Source organism: Hemitrygon akajei, chromosome 5, assembly GCF_048418815.1.
Source record: "Hemitrygon akajei chromosome 5, sHemAka1.3, whole genome shotgun sequence".
Taxonomy (NCBI): domain Eukaryota; kingdom Metazoa; phylum Chordata; class Chondrichthyes; order Myliobatiformes; family Dasyatidae; genus Hemitrygon; species Hemitrygon akajei.
Window position 1 is genome coordinate 91,052,300 of NC_133128.1, and position 23,904 is coordinate 91,076,203.

The following is a 23,904-nucleotide window of genomic DNA, read 5'->3' on the forward strand; positions in this document are numbered from 1 at the left end:
TTGACAATATACTTGCAGACCGGCCAACCGGGGGGGGGGGGAGAAGTGTTGAACACAATGGGAATACAGCGATACTCGAAGCAGGTTCCTTATGTCCGGTCTATTCAGCAATTTAGTTTTCGCGGCTCTCGGCACTTAGCTGCTGTCCTGCTTGCTCACATTTTTCCGCTGAAAAAAGTCAGCGGGTTCGTCTTTAAGTGCAGGGTGCTTGGACTCAGGGTACCGAAGCAGTTTTGAGGGCTTCATTGCCTTATTGGACAGCCTCCTGGCCCAAACTCCAGCCTCTGCCGGCCAAACACCCTGGCCAGGTGCAGCTGGTCGTGGGTGGGGTGAGAGGACAAGGTCAGGGTCGGAGGTCCCTGTGCTGGGGGCGGCAGCAGTCGCTGTCCAGAGAGAGCGACTGACCGAGTGAGGAGAGCGACAGGCCCGCACCCACCCCCCTTGTAGTATCTATCGGCCGACAAAAGATTTGTTTCAGCAGATCGCAGCGAGGCAGCTGCTCTGCTACTTACGAAACCTTGAGCCTGAATTAGGTCGTCTGCGAATATTTTAGTACCGGGTTCCCCACGTCATTCGGTGTGCTAAACAGGTTCAGAGGCAGTGCCTATCTGTCCGTACTCCAGGCTAGTAGCATCGGCAGTTCCCGCCAGCCGCGCTCTGGGCCAGTAGCATCGGAGGTTCCCGCCGGCCGCGCAAGGGTGTCACTGCGTTTAGGTGACTGATGACCTTGCGTTGGTTCAAGTTCAACAGTGGGTGTGACAGGGAATGAGGGAAGGTGCAACTGACTCATATTGTTTCCTTGGACCATTGAAGTACACTGTGTAGTGCGGGGGATCTATGCACATGTGCACTGGGCAGAAAGAACGGAACTAAAACCCCGCAACCCAGAAACAATCTCTCAACAGTATTTGTGTTTTTATTTATTTTTTTTTAATCTACTGGGGAAAGTCTCAAAGTTCAACCAGTCGATCGCGATCAATGGGTTGGCGACCACTAACCTACATGTTGAGAGTAATACACAGCAGTGAAGTGATGTTGAGAGTAATACACAGCAGTGAAGTGACCCACCAACCCTGGCATCTTTGAAACATGAGAGGAATCTGGAGCAACCAGAGGAAGGCCATTTGTTCACAGGGAAACCATGCAAAATTCCACAGAGGCAGCAGTTGAACCAGTGTCACTGGAACAGTGAAACAACAGTTCTGCCAGCTGTGCCACAAATGTGTCTGAACTCCTGAGAGTTCTAGCTTTCTTTGTTTCCTTTAAAGAAAACTATGTTCATTCTCTACATAACCAGGGATCAGACAGAAAGAGCTTTTCTCTTTTTCCTTGTAAGATAGCAGTGAGTATACATCCTGATGTCTAAGGCAGCCCAGTGAAGCATGAAATATCGCTGTCGGGAGTGGTAATAATTGGATTACTGATTAAAAGGAATGATACACACAGACCAAAATAGAATTCTTCTGTGCTGCATGATATCATCCTTCGCTCTGTTTTGCACTCCACACTTTCCACACCAGCCCCCTGCAGGCCATTGAAATGATAAGCCCAGCTGTCAACCTACAAGTTAAAAGTTGCGACATAAACGCTTCACACAGCTATCAATTGGTTGCATGAAACGCCCACTCCCCTCTTTCAGGCAGCCTGGCATAGCACCACTTGGAAGATCAAACACCACTCATTTACAGCTCTTTGCTTTGACATATTGATAAGTGAAACTATCTTCTATGAGCTTATGCTGTTGATTGCCTTCAGAAATTGAAAGACTTCCATCCCGCATCCCATACTCTCCTAAAAAAAAATGACAGACCGCTCACTTGTTTGGATAATTATAACCTCTCTGTTTTGCATGCTCTCCAGTGATACACCATTTTGTTATTAATCAGTGGGAGATTCTGAGAGTTTAGTGTTTTTTTCACAAGAAAGCCTTATTTGCTATTTGTTTTCTTTATGCCCAGGTAAGAGCTGTTAAACGTGGGCACATCCTGGTCATTGATGAGGCTGACAAGGCACCAACCAATGTCACCTGCATCCTGAAGACATTGGTGGAAAGTGGCGAGATGATCCTTTCTGACGGAAGACGCATTGTTGTTGGTAAATATTTCAGTTTCTTTGAAAACTGACAATGCAAACTGGCAAAGAAAATACCAGTTAATGAAATATTTCCAATTGTATATATTTTATTAATTCATAACAAGCTAAATTGATTTATCTTCCAATCTAATTATAACCAAGGATTAAATACTATAATTCATTTTCAAACTTCCTTAGTGATGAAACCATCTGCAGAATGACAGGATCCCATGCTCTGAAGCATGCCATTGAACAAGTTTGACTCAGCTAAGACTGAGCCTAGAAGTTCACAAATATGAACCATGGGTGTAGGATGGTCCTGCACTAAAACATGACATCCAAGACTGCAAAAAGGAGCTGAAGTGAATAAAATATATGTAGAAGGGAAAGCTAGAAGAGTAAATAAGAACTTGCATGTGAAAAATATCTTTAATACAGTAATGCATTCCAGGATTATTTTTGGAAGCATAATTAGATGAAATTTTGACACATAGCAAAGTGTTCAGTGTTCTAAATTTTAAGGGAAAGTGCAAAAGAGGGGGGAAAAGTGAAGAGATTGGATTGTTTTGGAATTATAGAAATTATGGGCTTGAATGAAAAAGTGATTGCAATAAGGAAAATTGTCAGGGAACAAATTTGAAAGAATTTGGTAGTCTTAGAGTCATCGGGCATACAATCCAATTTGTCTATGCTAACCCAGATACCTAATTGAGCAACATATTTGCCTGTATTTGACCCGTTTTCATCTTAACCTCTTCTATCCAGGTGCTGCACCTGACCAAATGAATTTTGAGTGATATTATTGTGCCCATCTCTCTTACTTCCTCTGCCAGCCCATTCCATACTACACTGTGTGGAGAAAGTTGCCCCTCAAGTCCCTTTCTCCTTTCACTTTAAACCTATGCCCTCTAGTTTTGGGCTCTCCTACCCTGTGGAAAAGACCTTGGCTATTCATTTTATCTATGCCCCTCGTGATTTGATAAATCTCTTTAAGGTCATTGATCAGCTTCCTATGCTTCAGTGAGAACAGTCCCCACCTAGCTGGCCTCTCCTGTAACTGAAGCCCTCTAGTTGCTGTAACTTCCTCCTAAATCTTTTTTGAACCTTCTCCAATTTAGTGGCATCCTTCCAAAAGCAGAATGACCAGAGCTGTGCAGAGTATTCCAGATGTGACCTTGCCAACATCTTATATAGCAGGTTGTGGGGCTAGAACTGATCATAGAGAAAGAGAAACAGGCGATTGCTGAAAACCAATTTAAGAGTTTATAAACTGAGATTTTCCTGGACCTGACAGAGTTTGGGTGACAGACGAATGTGATTTGGTATGTTATAGGATCTAAGCAGCAGAGTTTTGGATGGGCTTGAATTTTACAGAGATCGACATTAGAATAGTTACATCAAGAAAAATAATGAGTTTTTCAGAAGCATGTGACCTAAAGGTGATACTGTGGATGTGGAAACAGCTGGTCTTGATGATGGATATCAATGTGGCGAGGAATTCCTCTCAGTACTAAGTGTTCATCCTAAGGCATTACCAAGGGAGTGTTTAGGGACTGCAGTCTGGGAAGAAGGGAATGGACAAGTAGATTGTGCTCCTTAGGTTATGTGAAGGAAGGTGGAAAGAGGTTCAAATGGATCATAAACAGCTGACCCAAAAGATCTGCTCCTTTGTTAGAAACTCTTTGTATGGTTTTTGCAGACAGGCTTTCCTGGCAGGGTGGTGCTGACATATGAACTCGCAAGTCGTGCAATTCTTAGTGTAGACCCTGGTGGGATGTATTGCACATGCTGTCCAGCAGTTGAAGCTGGGAAGCTGACCTCTTCAAAATCTGACTCATATCCTTCCTAGTCACTTTGAGATGTATCAACCAATCAGAAATTTTGGACCTTTATCTCTTTATATTTTCAGCTAATTTTTTTACATATGTATTTAAAATGAGTATTAGCAATAAAAGTTCTTAATTACTAAGGAATTTGTTGGACTACGTGCTAATATTTCAGATCAAGCCAGCGCTGAAGGAAGAACAGATGTGATAGTAATTCATCCAGATTTCCGAATGATCGTTTTGGCAAATAGACCAGGGTTTCCCTTTTTGGGTAATGATTTCTTCGGTGCACTAGGTGAGATTTATAATTCAACCCTTTATTCAAATGGAAATTATTATTAGTGTTTTATTAGAATGTCCACACTAGTTAACACACTTCTATTCTTGCCTAGTTTATGATATTAAGCTACCACAAGGAGCCGAATGGTTCTTATTGCCTCAGTAAAGCAGGCATTATAAGCAAGGGCCCCACTGACCCCAGGCATTCTCTCTTCTCCCCTCTCTCATCAGATGATAGAAAAGCCTGGAGGTAAGTACCACCAGGCTCAAGGACAGCTTGTTAGAAGACTATTGAATGATCTCCTTACATAAGATAGACTCTTGATCTCACAATCTACCTCGATATGGCCCTTGCACCTTATTGTCTGGCTGCACTTTAACTGCAGCACTTTATTGTTATCATTTTTACCTTCAAAGCACTGATGTGCTGAAATGATTTGTATGGATGGAACGCTCGGCACTGCACCTTGGTACATGTGACAGTAATATTTTGTTTTATTACTCATGTTAATGTGCCATTACTTTGTGAGGGGATTGGTTGGTGTGAGGGTTTGGAAGTGTAGGGAAAGAAGACTATTTTTGCTTTTTATTTCTATGAAAGCAATCATGCCTTACAAATGGAAACATACATATGAAATGCGATATTGGCAATCTTTTTAAACTAATTGCCAAGTTTCCTTTGAAGGTTACCATTGAATAGCTTTGCATATCATTTCAGACCACAACAGTATTTGTTCTCAGCTTCCTAGGCCATCATTTCACTTATCAAATTTCCCTATCCATTTAATCAAAATCCTTTATAATTTTGATCCTTCTATCAAATCTTATTTTAAGTTTATTTGCTTTATGTAGGTCAGTTCCAAGTTCTGTAGTCCCTACTTGTAACTGAAAACCTTCATTCCTGTTATCATTTTGGTAAATCTCCTCTGCACTCCCCAAGGACTTAATATCCTTTCTAAAATGTGGAGGCCAGATTTCGATTGATCTTCAGCTGATTTATAACTTGTAATTTAGCACTTGTTTTTGTAGTCTCCATATATAAAATACTATCATTTAGAAAACAAAAGATCTCACATGTCCAACATGATTTGCACTATAGGCGTCCCCCGCTTTACGAATGTTTGTTTTACACCACTTCACTTTTACAAAAGACCTACATTAGTATTGTTTTCACATTACAAAGAGAATTTTAGCTTTTAAGAAAATTTTTCCCATTTAAATTAATGGTTCTTCGCTTAACACCATTTCGGCTTAAGAAAGGCTTCATAAGAACGCTCTACCTTTGTAAATGGGGGGGACACCCGTATTAAAGATTTATATGTCTCTCAACTCCAAAGTTCCTGTAACCCATTTAAATTGTATCACTTTTCACTGTTACACTTCCTCATAACAAATGTACCGGTAATTTGCTTTCTGCCTACTTTCCATGGCTGTCCATGTACTCTTGAAGTTTGTTAAAATCCTCACTGTTTTATGATATTTCTGTTTTATACAAAAACTTTGTAGTCATTCCCCACTAATTCATGAATGCATTCCAGATAGATTAGTGGTTCTAAAACCTACTTGTAAAGCTATGAATAGTTACTCTCTCCTTTCTTAGCTAATTTGGGGCCCCTTAGTCACTTCATGAACTAAGCTGTCAATGAGATACATTTGGTAATTGGTTTATTATTGTCACATGTGCCAAGACAGTGGGAAAAAACTTTTTTGCCAACCATACACAGAACAGTAAAGTACTGTACAATACAGTACAGGCCATTCAGCCCATAATGTGCCAACTTTTTAACCTTCTTTAAGATCAACCTAATCAGTCCCCTCCCTATTGCCCAGCATTTTTCTTTCATCAGTGTGCCTACTTAAGAGCTTTTTAAATGTCCCTAATGTATCTGCCTCTACCATCACTCTTCCATGTACCTACCACATTGTGTGTTAAAAAAAAACTACCTCATAAGATCCAGGCAGCATCTTGGTAAATCTCTCCACCCTCTCTAAAGCTTCTACCTCTTTCCTATAATGAAGGCTGCAACTGAACGTAATACTCCAAGTGTGGCCTAACTAAAATTTTAAGAGCGACATACAACATTACCTCACGGTTTTTGAACTCAGTCCCCTGACAAATGAAAGCCAATAAACTATATGCCTTCTTAACCACCCTATCAAATTACGCAGCAACTTTGTAAGGATGTAAGGGTGTGGACTCCAAGCTAACACCATAGTGCTCCACATTTTCTCATCAGTACCCTATATGTTCTGTATTCCATTCACATACCAATAAATGATCGCATTCTGTTAACTTTGCAAAGTCTGCATATTAACCTTCTGTGAATTGTGCACTAGCATACCCAGGATACTTTACATCTCACAGCTCTGTAATCTCTTACTTTTCAAATAATATACTTACCTTTATTTTTCTTGCCAAATTGGACAATTTCACACATTTACCAGATCTTTACCCACTCACTTAACTTTGTGCATCCATTTGTAATCCCCTAATATTCTCTCCATGAATCTTTGTATCAACAATAAATTTTAGAAATATACTTCTAACATCTTCACTCAAGCTATTTATATAAACTGTGAAAAAACTGAGGCCACAGTACTGATCCCTGTATCTTTTATTTCTTTTTTGGCCAGGTGATATTTTTAGCTGCAGTGCAGTTGATAATCCTAAACCCCAGTCTGAACTTGCTATGCTTCGACAATACGGCCCTGATGTCCCAGAGCAAGTTCTTAAAAAGCTTGTGTCTGCCTTCGGCGAGTTGAGAAATATGGCTGATCAAGGAATCATAACCTATCCATATTCAACAAGGGAAGTTGTCAATATTGTAAAACATCTACAGGTAAGTGAACTCATGCAGAATGCACTGATAGGAATTTCAGATTTAAAACATTCTCTTTAACAATCCTATCTAAATGTCCAAAACATATGTGATATATTATTGTTGCCCTTTGGTATCTTTGTGTTGTGACAGATAAATGGCTGCTGAAGACTTAATCTTCTGATTATCTTCCTACTTCACACTCAGTTGTATTAATTTTTCTCATTTTTTCCTCTCATGTTTTAATTTTAAACCTTTTTTAAATTGAAGCTCTCTGATGCAATAGTCCAGTATATCCAAAATTAATGCTTAAATCATTTGGTTGCATTTTAAAACCTTAAGTGACTCCACCCATTTCTCCTTTCATGCTGCTGTGTTTTGAACTGCTGTAATTTTGCCTGTTTTCAAAAAGTTCCCATTTGGCAGAGGCTTTTTATGTTTTGTATCTTTCAATTGTGTATACATCTTGTAATAAGGAGAGCATAAACGAGTTCAGCAATTCTGTATTGAGGTGATTACTAAGGCTTTAAAAGATTTATATTTCTAGCTCATAGGATGAGGCAACTGAGCCTATTATGCCTGTGTACTCCTTGAAAGAAAGATCCACTAAATTTCTCTCTGGCTTCCTTCCCATTGCATGCAGCTTTTTCCATTTCCATGCATTTCCCTTTCAAAGGAGGTTAATGAAATACCGTGAGTGATCATTGAATCTGATTGTAGTACCATTCCAAGCAATGCATTTTAGACCACAACTCACTTGCCCCCTTCAATTTCAGTGATCCTAACTCCCTTGTCTGAGACCTGATCCTGGTCCACTGCAAATGGTGTATCCCCATTTATTCAGTCAAAACTTGATAACATTTTCCATATCTGCTCAGCTTTCATCAGTATTCACTAATGTGAGGAGAGAAATCTCAAGTCAGTGAGGGGTCAGTGTGGACATGGTGGAGGATTACAGATACCTGGGGATACGAATTGACAATAAACTGGACTGGTCAAAGAACACTGAGGCTGTCTACAAGAAGGGTCAGAGCCGTCTCTATTTCCTGTGGAGACTGAGGTCCTTTAACATCTGCTGGACGATGCTGAAGATGTTCTATGAGTCTGTGGTGGCCAGTGCTATCATGTTTGCTGTTGTGTGCTGGGGCAGCAGGCTGAGGGTAGCAGACACCAACAGAATCAACAAACTCATTCGTAAGGCCAGTGATGTTGTAGGGGTGGAACTGGACTCTCTGACGGTGGTGTCTGAAAAGAGGATGCTGTCCAAGTTGCATGCCATCTTGGACAATGTCTCCCATCCACTCCATAATGTACTGGTTATGCACAGGAGTACACTCAGCCAGAGACGCATTCCACCGAGATGCAACACTGAGCGTCATAGGAAGTCATTCCTGCCTGTGGCCATCAAACTTTACAACTCCTCCCTCAGAGTGTCAGACACCCTGAGCCAATAGGCTGGTCCTGGACTAATTTCCACTTGGCATTATTTACTTATCATTATTTAATTATTTATGGTTTTATATTGCTATATTTCTACACTATTCTTGGTTGATGCGACTGTAACGAAACCCAATTTCCCTCAGGATCAATAAAGTATGTCTGTCTGTCTGTACTCTGGCCAGACCAATTTCTCCAAGTAATTTACATCTTGAAGTATGGTGAGCAGTATTAGACAGGATATAAGTGTAACCGTCAGGTCTTCAGGTTTGGCCAGCCCGTGGTCATCTAGGGCAAAACAGCCTCGGGCCCCACCAAACTGAGAAATCACGTTTGTGTGGATGCTGTGTTACAAACCCGCACTGAAAAGTATCAAACAGTATACAATATGCGATTAAATGATTGAGCTTTATAATTCTTAATTTGACTATATGGTTAGTAAAGAAACAAAAAAAAGAAAAGGGCCCATTCTCATGAAACAGTCTATTGTGCAACATTGGAGCTCACTGGTTGTTCTTTTGTTCCCGTTGACCTCCAAGCGTAGCTGCCCCTCAGACCCTCTCTCCTTAGTCCACTCCGCCCGGTGGTCTACCGACTCTCTCCATTCATGTCCTCTCTCTCCATCGCTCCCTGACGAAAAACCATGAAATCCCGACTCCCAGACACACAAGGAAGAACAACATCCCCTCATTGGCTAACATGCCTCATTATCTCTAGTCATTACCCAGGCATTGCTGCTACCTTAGCAGTGGAACATTACATAGAAGCCATTACATTAGCCTTGGCAGTGAAACCTTACAGCATGTTACATAAGTTTATAAGGGTTTGCACTCTGTGACTCTATTAATAAAGACAAATATCCCAGTTGCCTTTTCTTTTATAAACAGGTTATCGACTAGCTGTCTTGTCATGGTCAAAAGAACTGCAAATGTAGAAAACCCCAGGACTCTATTTCTGACACACATTTCAACTTGACATTGAATTTATACCACCTCTCATTGGATCACCGCTCTTCTTCCATTGTGTATCATTTACTACGTCTGTCCATTCCACCATCTTGTGGATGTATCATCACAGATTAACTGGACTCAGAACACATACACACCTTTACATTACTTGTGCACAAGGAGAACAGTATGGCCCTTGTCATCAAACTGTTGTGAAGCCAAGGTAGAAAATGCTGTTTTTATACAGAATTGACTTATTGGTTATGAATATTGACCATTTATTAAATTGTGTATGTTTGAATTCCTTACTTGCAAGATCAATCACCATTCACAATAGAGGTATTAAAAGTCAATAGAAACTATAAACTGACAACTGATGATACTTTGAAATTAGTAGAGCATTTGCCCCTTAGTTATTGGGTGTGTTTCATATCCTTTCATTACATTCTTATTTCACCTGTCTCTGGCACCCCTTACTGTGTAAAGGGAAGCTGTATTTGTCAAAGACCTTTCTAGAAAAGGTCTCACTTCAGAGGCCCCACTTGCCTGGGTTGATCACACATTGCCACTGGCTAACGTTGCGTACTGGAAAGCACAACTTTCATACTCTTTCCCCCCTGCCCCCCTTTTGTCCTACAGAAGGGAGCATTGAATTTCAATAGCACAGAGTCTCTGAAACTTTAACCATTTCATCAGGCGCAATTAGCTGTTGTATTGTGATGGTCATTACTCCACATTGTAATCTCAAACAAGAGATTAAAAAGAATATGACAATTAGCAGAAGTGCACTCCCATTGTCCTTGTACAGTAGAGTTGTACCAGCCCCCTAGTAAGCAGTGAAGCCAGCTAAAGGGTCCCTAACATAAGGTTAGAGTCCTGTGCATCTCCTTTCCAATTGTCCTAACTGTATCAGCTTCTATTTGGATATGCAGAGTAAAATTGGTGATATTCTTGGACATAACAGGGATGGATGTATGACACTCCTGTCCAATGATGGAGCAAGTACCACCTTTTCCAGCCAACAAAAAGTTTAATGCTAGTTGATTTTGAAGGGCCACCGTGTGGATTCCCACTATTTTGGTGGTGATGTCCTTGGTGACTTCACTTGCATCATTTAGCACTAAGGCCGTATCATTAGCCATATCCCCCATTGATGCTGTCACTAGCAAGTCCAGCAGGTCCCCAGAATGGGGATGCTGTTATCCAGAGATGCTCCATTTCCGTAATCCTGCTTTGATGGTGGCTCTGTACAGTGGGATATGGAGAGAGTGTAGGCCGGTGATACATATATGGCACTACATAGGCCAGGTAGCAACAAAATCTCACTGGCTTTAGTTAAGTCCATAGATCCTATTTTATAAGAAGTACTCAGCAGCCATTGATAGGCCTGGCAACCAATTACCCAATAAGTACCATTAACAGGATTCAGAGGGTCACCAGTGGTATAGGCACTGCACGTACTGTTACCGTACGCTTGATGAATACAGTAACATACTTCACCCCTTTTCCCGTGAGCAACTTTAGAACAGGAGGGGCTATGCAATCCTTTGTAGGTGGTTGATACTTTCCCTCAAAACAGTAACATTGACGAGAGTCATTCCAATGCAAAATGCAGAACCTGTACAGTTCTGGTTTTGTTAGTAAAGTAAAACACAAAATGAAGCTCACTGTGATTTAGAGGTATAGGCTGCATTGACAAACCACCTTCCAAATGGATAGGTCCTCTAGAGCACACCCAAACACCTGACCAGTTAGTATGCAACACATTTTCATAACTAAGGTGAAGAAAAGTGTTAGGAGTATTAGTGTCATGAGGTACAGTACCTCTTCATTTAGGCAGAAACAGATTCCCAGATTACCCAAAACTTATAATGCATAATGATTATATAAGATAATAAATTACAAAGATCTGGAGTTCAGTCCATATCATCAAGGTTTCTTTGGCTACTTGTTCCTTGGGCCAGTGACACTGCTGGCACGATGTGCAAGGCGTGTATCCACGTGGGCTTTCCTTGGACCTTATTGTGGTCAGCAACACTTGGAATGGACCTTCCCAGTGGGGCTCCAGGCAGTTCTTTCGTCAGTAGGCTTACTGGTATATGTGGTATATAGTCACAACTTTTTGGGCTTCTGATACCAGGTGATGAAAACCCTGTAATATTTCACGTTAATGCCACTCAATGCTGTAACATGTTTTCACTCTGAGTATGGATGTCCTTTTGTCGTACTGAAAAGGAGGGGGGGAACTGGCATGTGCATGGAACATCCCAATATTATATCATACGGAGAAAGCCCTGTTATGCACTTTGGGGCGCAGTGCATTGTAATGAGAACCAGTGGAAGCACCTCTGGCCACTTTAGCCCAGTTTCCTCACACAATTTAGCCAGCTTGCTTTTCAGGGCCCTATTTTGTCTTTCAACTGCCCCAGAATGGTAAGAATAGGTGAAATGGTGCTTGCTCTGCAAGGCTTTCATTAGTTCTTGTATCACCTTGCCTGTGAAGTGTGGGCCATTATCACTCAAGATCAACCTAGGAGTAAATTCTCATAATAAGAGATTAGGAACAGTTACAGCATCATTTCTTTAAACTGGATATGCTTCTACCCACTGAGAAAACAAACATACAATGAAAAGTTCATAATTCTAACCGATACATCTGGGTAATTGTTTAAAATCCATTTAGAGGGCCCAACAGTGGCCGATACCGGCAGTGTTTTCCCAGGATTATATCTCTGGGAAATCATGCTGTTCGCTGCTACTTTTCTCACCAGGCTGGAAACCCTGGCATATACCACTCATTTTCAATCATGCCCATCACTTTCCTCTTGCCATGTGTGCTTGCCAGGGGGGAGAGCAGAAGGTGCCAGAGGATGACCATCGTGGAGCTGACAGAAACCCTGAGAATCTCATATACAGTGTGCTTTAGTCCATGAAATCTTTCTGGCTTCAGGTGCATCACACTGAAATTGTATAAGTTCATCAATAGAATGTGAAAAAGAATTGGCAGCCTGAAGGTAATGGGGTACCACATGTCCAAAATTATCCTCTGCTGCTGCCCTGGCAGCAGAATCAACCCATTTATTAACTTTATGTATTTCATCACTTCCATTAGTGTGAGTCATACACTTAATAAAACTGTAATAGCAGAAGGTAATTGAATAACACAGAGAAAATTAGCAATCAACCTGCTATGTTTTATTGAAATCCACAGAGCTTCCATAATTGTCTATAGTCATTCACTCTGAAGGCATAATGAAAGTCTGTATAAATATTCACAGTAGTAACGGCTTTAAGAATGCATACACAGAGTCATAGAAAAGTAGAGCACAGAAACAGGCCCTTTGGCCCATCTAGTCCATGCTGAACTATTTAAACTGCCTAGTCCCATTGACCTGCACTGGAACCATAGCCACCCATACCCCTACTATCAGTGCGCCTATACAAATTTCTCTTAACCGTTGCAATCGAACCCACTTGTACCACTTGGTTGGCAGCTTGTTCCACACTCTCATGACCCTCTGAAAGAGGTTTTCCCTTAAACTTTTCACCTTTCACCCTTAACCCATGACCTCTAGTTGAAGCCCCAACCAACTTCAGTGGAAAAACACTGCTTGTATTTACCCTATCTATACCCCTTATAATTTTATATACCTCTATCAAATCTCTCCTCAATTTTCTAAGTTCCAAGGAATAAAGTCCGAACCTATTCAACCTTTTCTTATAACTCAGGTCTTCTAGTCCCAACAACATCCTTATAAATTTTTGTGGAACTCTTCCAACCTTACTTACATCTTTCCTGTAGGTACTGTAGGTGACCAGAACTGTACACAATGCTCCAAATTGAGCCTTACTGACATCTTACACAACTTCAACATAACATCCCATCTCCCATACTCAGTACTTTGATTTATGAAGGCCAATGTGGCAAAAGCTTTCTTTACAATCCTATCTAACTGTGATGCTAAATGAATTACAGACCTGTATTCCTAAATCCCTTTGTTCTGCAGCACTCCTCGATGTGTAAGACCTGCCCTGGTTGGCCTTACCGAAGTGCAACACCTCACACTTGTCGGCATTAAATTGCATCTGCCATTTTTGTAGCTGATCCAGATCCTGCTGCAAGCTCTGATAGTCTTCCTCACTGTCCACTACACCCCCAATCCTGATGTCATCTGTAAATTTGTTGGTCCAGTTAACTACACTATCATCCAGATGATTGGTATAGATGAGAAACAACTAAAGGACCCAATACCGATCCCTGCAGCATCCCACTAGTCACATGCCTCCAGTAGGAGAGGCAACCATCTCCTACCACTCTCTGACTGAACCTTCTTGATCAACCTGCTATGCAGAACTTTGTTAAGTGCCTTGCTAAAGTCCATGTAGACAACATTCACTGCCTTGCCTTCATCAACTTTCCTGGTAACTTCCTCGAAAAACTCCATAAGATTGATTAGACACGCAGTACCACATATACAGCTGTGCTGACTACCCCTGATCAGTTAGTTGATCAGTCCCTGTTTATCCAAATACTTATATATCCGATCCCTTAGAATACCTTCCAGTAACGTTCCCACTACTGATGTCAAGCTCAGCAGCCTGTAATTCCCTGGTTTATTTTAGAGCCTTTTTTAAACAGCGGAACATTAGCCATCCTTTAGTTCTGTGATACCTCACCTGGTGCTAAGGATGATATAAATATCTCTGTTAGAACCCCTGCAGTTTCTGCACCTGCCCCCTACAAGGTCTGGGGAACATCTTGTCAGGCCCTGAGGATTTATCCAACCTAATTTACCTCAAGGCAGCTAACACCAGTTCCTCTGTAGTCTATAGGGTCCATGACCTTGCTGCTGCTTTGCCTCACTTCTATGGACTCTTTGTCCATCTCCCAAGTAAATACAGATGCAAAAAATCCATTTAAGGTCTCCGCCATCTCTTTTGGCTCCATGCATGGATTACCATTCTGATCTTCCAGAAGTCCAATTTTGTCCCTTGTAATCCTTTTGCTCTTAACATATATAGCCCACGGGATTTTCTTTCACCTTGTCTACTAGAGCAACCTCATGTCTTTTTTAGCTCTCCTGATTTCCTTTAGTGGTGTCTTGCATCTCTTGTACTCCATAAGTACCTCATTTGTTCCTACCTTCCTGTATCTGCTATGCACCTCCTTTTTTTCTTAACCAGAGTGTCAATATCTCTTGAAAACCCAGGTTCCCTACACATGTTATCTTTACCTTTTATTCTGACAGGCACATATAAGCTTTGTACTCTCAAAATTTCACTTTTGAGGGCCTCGCACTTACCAAGTACACCTTTGCCAGAAAACAGCCTGTCCCAATCCACACTTGCCACATCCTTTCTGATACCATCAAAATTGACCATTCTCCAATTTAAAATCTCCACCCAATGGCTCGACCTATCCTTTTCAGTATTTACTTTGAAACTAATGACATTATGATCACTAGATGCAAAGTGTTCCCCTACACAAACTTTTGTCACCTGCCCTGTCTCATTCCCTAATAGCAGATTAAGTATCACATGCTCTCTCATTGGGACCTCTATGTACTGATTAAGGAAACTTTCCTGAACACATTTGACAAATTCTATCCCATCTAGTCCTTTTACAGTATAGGAGTGTTAGTAAATATGTTGAAAGTTAAAATCATCTATGATAACAACCCTACCGTTTCTTGCAACAGTCTACAATCTCTCTACAAATTTGTTCCTCTAAATCCTGTTAAATCTTTTAAAAACAAATACTTCAGTTGATTGAGCAAAACAGAAAAAAGGGAGTTGTGCTGCTTCAACTGTTGCATGAGAAGTACACACCACATATCTATAATTTTTTTTCTGAAAACTGATCGGGAAGTAGAGCCATCCATAAAAAAAATTTAAATCTGGGTTTTGCTGTGGGGTATTTCATAGGTCACAGAAGGGTGGTAGTTTGAAATATAGCTTCACAATCTTGGGGTTGTCCATCATCTTCAGTTGGCTGGTGGCTGCGCAAGTGGAGGTGGAGGTGGGTGCTGACTGTTTTCAAAGTTGCCTCGGTGCCAATGGCCGGGTTTCCCACAAGCAAAGTACACCCCTTGTGGGCATCCCTTTCTTACCCCTCTGCCGCATCCATTGTCTTAACCCTACAACGTAGTTTTTGCACAGATATGGGTATTTTATCCTTATTTCCCTAATGGTTCTAATGTTTTCATATTTTAATTGTCTCTGATAATGTTGTAAAAAGTTTACTTCTTTGTTTAACTCTTCCTCCTCCCATCCCACCCAAGGTGAAATGAACAATTTTTTAACCTGGGCTGCATTCCCTCTCACAATAACATTGATCAAGGCAAGCGACCCACTTCTGAGGGCAATCCAGAATATTTTTGAAATGCATCACACACAAGTTCTATGTATTCATTAACATTTTTATCTATTCTCTGCACAACACTGTATTTATGCCAATCTCCAAAGCGAGTGAAGCATTTCCTCAACACTTCTGGTATATTAGCCCACATTGCATTCAGATCAGCATCTTGAGCATGTCTTGGCAATTCAGTATACTTTCCATATATCATCAGCATTTAAAGTATGACATTTACGGAGATTTCCATCTTACGGATAAATCTATGTCTCCCTTAGGACCAGGAGTTGACTCTATTATAGCCCATAATTCAGGGCTAGACCATTGTCTGTAAACTTCAATGGGGCACTCATGCAGTCCTGAAAATGTGTGCACAGGGTACAGATCCACACTAGAGTCATGAGATTTGTACATTCTGCCACCTGACCTTTACCTAGTGAACCAGCACCCCATACCCCCCCAGCCCACCACAGCCCATTGTTGTCCTCCACCTCTCGAAGTGTTAGCCAGAACGTCAGATAGTGTTAGAGCACTGGCTGGTCTCAAACAATCACGAATAATTGGGGGAGGGGGTTGGGGGTGCAGTGGGCGGGTGACATCTTGAACAAGTTCTGTGGTAATAGTCATTGGGGATACAAAGTCTCGAATTCATCTTCAGATTTTGGTACCATTTGTTTAAGTTGTTTTTTTTTCCCTGAAAGAAGATACCATGATATTTGACTCTTTCTGTATCTTTTCTTTCTCACACGTTTGTTCATTTTCTCTGCTTTTTCTAACTGCTTCTGCATTTTGCCCTTCCATGGAGCACCCTGAGATTTCTTTCCCTAACAACACCTTCTACAGCATTCCAATTGGTCTGTATTAAGCATAACATCAGGTGGGAATCCGTTTTGAGCTCCCTTAGTCCATTTCACACACTTACCAATGTACTAAACGCTTTCTGATCCATATGTACAAGCATATACCATGCTGGCATCCCCCTTAAAGGGTTGGAACAGTGTTTCAACATCAGTCATCCCTAGCCATTCGCACAAGTATTGGGGATGTACACACAAGCACATGAACGCACGTGCACTTAGGAATTTCTTTCTTTTTTGAACCACACACTTACTGAACTCCTGCAGGATCTGATCCCAGCCAAGCCACCCCTTTTTATAACATGCTTGCATGGGATCCGACCCGGATCACAGAACCTCCAAGTAACTGTTGTTGCCAATTAACTGGACTCAGAACAACACACACACATTTACCCTCAATCACACTTTATTCTATATGTGCACAAAGAGAACAGTTTGACCCTGTCACCACACTGTTCAGAAGCCAGGAGAGAAAAATACTAATTTGATACAGTAAACACAAAATACACTGCAGGTGCTGCAGATGCCGAGATCCTTCGTCAGGGCAATGGGTCTCAGCCCGAAACGTTGACTGCTCATTTCCACGGATGCTGCCCGGCCTGCTGAGTTCCTCCAGTGTGTTGTGTGTGTTGCTAATTTTATACAGAATTGAATTTAACGGTTATGGATATTGATTATTTGGTAAACTGTGCATGTTTGATTTCCTTATTTGCAAGATCAATCACCCTTCACAATAGAGGTGTTAAAAGTCAATAGATACTACAAGATGGCAACCATGATACTTTGAAATTGGTAAAGCAATTGTCCCTTAGTTGTGTGTGTTTTGCATCCTTCCATTATATTCCCATCTCGTCTGTCTCCAGCTCCTCCTGCTCTGTAAAGGGAAGCTATGTCCTTCAGCGACCTTTCTAGAAAAGATCTCACTTTAGAGACTCCAGTTGTCTGGGTTGATTACACATTGCCCCTGGCTACCCTTGCCCAAATGTTGTCTTTAACCCTTGTCTTACCACAACTTCCACAGGTGTGGTTGGGAAACTGATTGGCATTCAGAAAATTTGATTGTCTTTGCATAGAATTGAGTGAAAAGAAATTATTTATATTACACAGAACCTGAACAGGCAAATACAGCATGCAAAGGGAAAGTAAATTTCATGTAAGTCTTTTATTACAGAGATGCAAGAAACTGCAGATACTGGAATCTGGAGCAGCATTTGATGTAGTGGCAAGACTCTCTATCTGATCTGGATTCAGTACTAGATCCAGATGAAGGATCTCAACCAGAAATGTCAATGGTCCATTTCTCTCCCCAGATGCTGCCCTCCCTGCTGAGTTCCTCTTGCATTTTGTATGTTGCATTTATTACTAAGGATTTGGACTATCGGAATCAGGAGATCCCACTGCAATTATTTAGGACCTTGACGAAACCACAGCAGGAATATGGTGTAGACTTTTAACATCCCTGTCCAGGAAAATATGTACAGGGCTTTTGCACCAAAGGTTTCTTACCTTGTGAGCTAAGCTGACTTTAACTATGAGGTGATTAAGTAATTTTGGTCTTTCTTTCTAGAGTTTAAAAGGTGAGAGGGAACCTCACTGAAACTTAAAATATATGAGGAGCTTGACAGGGGTGCATGCTTGGCAGGATATTTCCCCCGGCTGGGAATCCTGGAACCAGGAGCTCACTAGCACAAGCTAAGGGACTGAGGAACTGAGATCACAGGAGGAGGCAACTAAGCCTATTATGTCTATGCCTATTAAACTGTGAAAGGACTGCAGCGGCTGCGAAATTCTCAGCTATATTCAAAGCAGAGGTTGATAAATCCAAGTGCATTGAAGGATCTTCTAAGATGCTTTAAATCAGCTGTGATTTCTTTGAAGGGTAGAGTTGACAGGAACTTCCAGAGGAATCTTTCTGCTCCCATTTATGTTCTCCAGAAGTCTGTTACTATATTTCTCATTGTCTTCTACATTCCCAAGCTTTGTGCTGCCCACACACTTTAAAATGATGACGTTCATACATAAGGCAGTGCTTTTAGTCTACACAATAAAGAACAATGATCCTATTACTGACCCTGAGGAAATACTGCCAACTGCCTGAAAGGTTCATTACCACACTATGCTTTCTGCCTTGGACTGAAATTTGCATCCATGCTGCTTTTGAACATTGAATGTCATGGACTTTGATTTTACTAGTTTATGCGTGGCTTGCTAATAAACATCTGTGCTCAGCTTGGTGTTTAAAACTAAATATCACAGTAGGGATTAGGTGTCATTAGTTTAATTAGTTCAGCATAGTATCATGGGCCGAAGCAGTGTTCCTCTGCTATACTGAGACATTCTGTCACTGTAGACACTCTTCTACAGTGACATGCAGAAGTTTGGGCACCCCAGTCAAAATTTCTGTTACTGTGAATAGTTAAGTGAGTAGAAGATGAACTGATCTCCAAAAGTCATAAAGTTAAAGATGAAACATTCTTTTCAACATTTTAAGCAATATTAGTGTATTATTTTTGTTTTGTACAATTTTAGAGTGAAAAAAAGGAAAGGAGCACCATGTAAAAGTTTGGGCATCCCAAGAGATTTGAGCTCTCAGATAACTTTTACCAAGGTCTCAGACCTTAAGTAGCTTGTTAGGGCTATGGCTTGTTCACAGTCATTGTTAGGAAAGGCCAGGTGATGCAACTTTCAAAGCTTTATAAATACCCTGACTCCTCAGACCTTGTCCCAACAATCAGCAGCCATGGGCTCCTCTAAGCAGCTGCCTAGCACTCTGAAAATTAAAATAAATGATGTCACAAAGCAGGAGAAGGCTATAAGAAGATAGCAAAGCATTTTCAGGTAACCGTTTCCTCAGTTCGTGATGTAATTAAGAAATGGGAATTAACAGGAATGGTGGAGGTCAAGTTGAGGTCTGGAAAACCAAGAAAAATTTCCATGAGAACTGCTTGTAGGATTGCTAGAAAGGCAAATCAAAACCCCCGTTTGACTGCAAAAGAATATTTAGCAGACTCTGGAGTGGTGGTGCACTGTTCTACTGTGCAGCGACACCTGCACAAATATGACCTTCATGGAAGAGTCATCAGAAAAAAACTTTTCCTGCATCTTCACTACAAAATTCAGCAAATTCATAAAGTTTGCAAAGGAACATCTAAACAAGCCTGATGCATTTTGGAAACAAATCCTGTGGACTGATGAAGTTAAAATAGGAAATTTTGGCTGCATTAAGCAAAGGTATGTTTGGAGAAAAAAGGGTGCATGCAGAATTTCATGAAAAGAACACCTCTCCAACTGTTAAGCACGGGGGTGGATTAATCATGCTTTGGGCTTGTGTTGCAGCCAGTGGCACAGGGAACATGAATTCAATTAAATACAGTCGGCCCTCCTTATCCGCGGATTCCGCATGCACGAATTCAACCAACTGCGAATCGAGAGAACCCTGAGGTGCTCTTCTAGCACTTGTTGTTCGAGCATGTACAGACTTTTTTTTCTTGTCATTATTCCCTAAACAATGCAGTATAACAACCATTTTACATAGCATTTACATTGTATTAGGTATTATAAGTAATCTGGAGATGATTTAAAGTATACGGGAGGATGTGTGTGGGTTATCGTGGATCGGGATCGAAAAAAATCATAAGTTCTCTTACTAAGTAAGTTGGAACAGGTACATCCGGTATTATTTAGCGTCAGTTAGTCAAATGTTTGTCTTAGTATATAGTATATATTTTACTTTTCTATGCATATAAAACACTTAAGAATGTATGTTTCAGCACCAGGCTCGGGAATGGAGGTTCTCAGGACTCGGGACAGATCGTTATGGAGTGCGCTCTCCACTGTGCCGGGTTGATGTGGAAGATCAAAAACCCAAAACCACAAAACCCAATAATTAAACCACTGCATTGCTTAATAAATGTCATGAAAATCCGTGCAAGTGGTGTAGTGGCATTAGCATCAGACTCTGATGCCGGTGGTCCTAGGTTGGAATCTAGGCATGCTTCTTGCATGCTTTCCATCATTTTGGGTTGAGTGTCAAGCTAGCAACTCTGCCTCATCAAAAAACAGACAAATGCCAAAGAAACAGCAAGGTTGCCGCCCAATGCACTACAAGACACAGAGAGGAATAACAACAACAAATGCCATGAAAGTGAACTTTTTGCAGAAACAGCACAGTACGTTGCAAATGTGACAAATATGTTAAAATAGACAAATTAATATTAATTATATATAACTCACATGTCAAAATAAATTAAATTAACTTAGGGACATTCATACAAGTTGAGAGAAAAAAGAAATATAATTTGAAGTAATGTTTGGGTTTTTTAGATCCCTTCAAGAACCTGACAGCAGTACGAAGGAAGCTGTAGTTGAATCTTCAGGCTCCTGTACCTCCTGCCTGATGGTAGAGTCAATAGCCCTATGGTGGGGATTCTTAATGATAGATGTTGCCTTCCTGAACAGAGCCTCTTGTCGATGTCCTCGATGGGGAGAGCTGTACCAGTGATGCATGTGACTGAGTCCATCACTTGCTGCAGCCTCTTGTGATCCTGTAATTGGAACTCCAGTATCAGGCTGTGATGCAACCAATCAGAATGCTTTCCACCTGCAGAAGTCTGACAGAGTCATTGATGACATGCCAAATCTCTTTAAACTTCTTTTAAAAAAAGAGGTGCTGGCATGCCAGTTACATCTGTATGCTATGCCCAGGTTAGATCTTTCAAAATATTGACATTCAGAAACTTAAAACTGCTTGCCCTTTCCATCAGGACTGATGCATGTTCACCTGATTCCCATTCCTAAAGCTTTAATTTCAGGAAGAATAGAATAGAAAAGAAGGAGCTAGATAGGAATCTTATGGATAGGGGAATCAAGGGATATGGGGACAAGGCAGGAACCGGGTATTGATCAGCCGTGATCTCAAAATGGCGGTGCAGGCTCAAAGGGCTGAATGGTCTACTTCTGCATCTATTGTCTAAAAGTAAGATGTACCACTGAAGGTTTGAAAGGCATTAGTCGGACTGCAGTTGGATTATTACGTAGGGCCAGTATCTAAAGAAGGATGTACTCTAGAGAAGAATTTGTTTCCATTTAGACAGTAGAAGTCAAGTCATTGGGTGTATTTAAGATAGAGCTTGATAGGTTCTTGATTGGTTTAGAGTTACGGGGAGAAGGCAGGAGAAAGGATTTGAGAGAGGGAAAAAAGCAGCCATGATTGAATGGCTCATTGGGCTGCTTGTTATGGTCTCAAGTCCACTATCAGTTTCTTTGTTTGGCTGGTGTTGAGCACAAGGTGGTTGTTATGACAACACTCAAATAGCTGACCTATCCATGATTCTGCCAACAACAGAGCTGTCATCAGCAACTTTGTAAATGGCATTGGAACTATGCTCAGTCATACAAATATAAAGAGAATTTAGCAGGGCTAAGCATGTAGTCCTGAGGTGCACCTGTGTTGACGGTCAGTGAGGAAGTTCTAAAATCAATAGAAGTTGTTAACTTGGCAATGTGTTATACTTCCTGTTTGGTCTTGAACAATTGTTCAAGAGAAAATTCGAAGTATAATGCAATGCCAATTTTTACACAGTTTTAGAATACATAATAGGTTCACCACAATGATACCAGCATGTAAGGGTTAGGTTATGAGAAAATATTTTATAAAATGGTATTCATTCCCTTGTTTGGGTGATCAAGAAGCATTCAAGTAGAGACACAAAAACACTGCAGATTACTGGTAACTGGAGCAGCAAACAATTGGGGGACTCATATCACTGCTAAAATATTATGGCCTTGTTCATGAGAACACTTCAGCTGGTGGGAGAGTACAAAGGGAGAAGGCATAGTTTTATAATTAAAGACAAGCCATCTAGAACTGAAATAGCTAAGAGTTTTTTCACAAATTATGATGGAAATGTAGAACTCTTTTCTGACACACTGTATACACAGAGTTATTTCAAAGTTTCAGGATTGAGATTAATGGATACTCCTTCGGGAAGGAACATGGTTAAAGGTAGGCAGAGAGACTTAAGCCACAATGGGATTTACTGGCAATGACAAATCCATGGGACGGAATTCTGAAGCAAAAGAGGAACATCAATTCCTGCTGGAAAGTAGTTTCAATGAATATTTTCTACCTCTTAATTTGTACTTTCCATTTAAGGACGTAGTAAAGAAATCTACATCTCTGTTTTCTTTCTACATTATATTGCCAAAGAAAATCAAAAGGTGCATGGCAGGCATAGAACTTTAGTTATTAGAGTAATGCAACACAGAAACTGGTCCTTCATACCGACTCATCCATAATGCCCAAGGTGGTTACCTGAACTAGTCCAATTTGTCTGTGTTTGACCCTTATCAACCTTATTAAACCTTTTCTGTCCATGAACCTCTCCCAATGCCTTTTAAATGCTGTAACGATGCCTATCTCAACCAATTTCCTCTAACATCTTGTTCCAGATACACACCACCCTCTGTGTGAAAAAATTACCTCTCAAGTCCCCTTTAAATCTTTCCCCTTCCACCTTTTGTCTATACCCACAAGAACTAGACTCCCCTACCCTGGAAAACAGATTGTGACCACATATCTGTGCTGCTCATGGTGTTATAAATCTCTCTAAAGTCACCCCTCAGCCTCATACACTCCAGAGAAAATAGTCCAAGCCTATCCAGTCTCTGTTTTTTTTTTACCCAGACCCTTTAGACTCAGTAGCATCATTGTAAATCTTTTCTGCACGCTTTCTAACTTAATGACAGCCTTCCTATAGTTAGGGAACTTGAACTGTTCACGATACTCTGAATATGGTCTCCCTAACATCTTGCCTAAATATAACATGGCATCCAACTCCTATACTCAGTGTCCTGACCACTGAAGGCAAGCATGGCAGACACCTTCTATCCCTATCTAGACACAGTACTACTTTCAGGAAACTACGCCTTTGTAACCCTAGATCTTCCTATTCTCACTCTTCGGGAAGCTGCCACTTACTCTGTATTACAGCTTGGGCATCAGAGTTCAGTTCGGCATCCTAGAAAAGAGTCTCTGTACAGTATATCCTCCCTGTGAAATGTGTGGATTTTCCCTGGGTGCCCGGTTTCCTCCCAAACTCCAAAGATACAAGTTGTTTAATTGATCATTGTAAATTGTCCCGTGATCAGGTTAGGGTTAAATCACGGTTGTTGGAGGTTGCTGGTTCAGAAGGGCCAGAAAGACCTACTCTGCGCTGTATCTCTAATAAATAACTAAATTTTCAAAAGTGGAACTCTTTGGAATTGCCTGAGGTACATTGAGTTGTAAGAGTTGTTATTAGAAGGGACACT

At 41.0% G+C, this 23,904-nt stretch overlaps 1 protein-coding gene across 2 annotated transcripts in view; it reads left to right on the forward strand.

Annotated features, from left to right (window-relative positions):
• vwa8 (von Willebrand factor A domain containing 8) overlaps positions 1-23,904 on the forward strand; it is a 501,727-nt gene that overhangs the window by 306,213 nt on the left and 171,610 nt on the right. For both annotated transcript variants that reach the window (XM_073046008.1, XM_073046009.1), the window contains exons 23-25: positions 1,959-2,094; positions 4,075-4,194; positions 6,813-7,018. In XM_073046008.1, the coding sequence (XP_072902109.1) occupies positions 1,959-2,094; positions 4,075-4,194; positions 6,813-7,018 (462 nt within the window). The remainder of the gene's footprint in view (positions 1-1,958; positions 2,095-4,074; positions 4,195-6,812; positions 7,019-23,904) is intronic.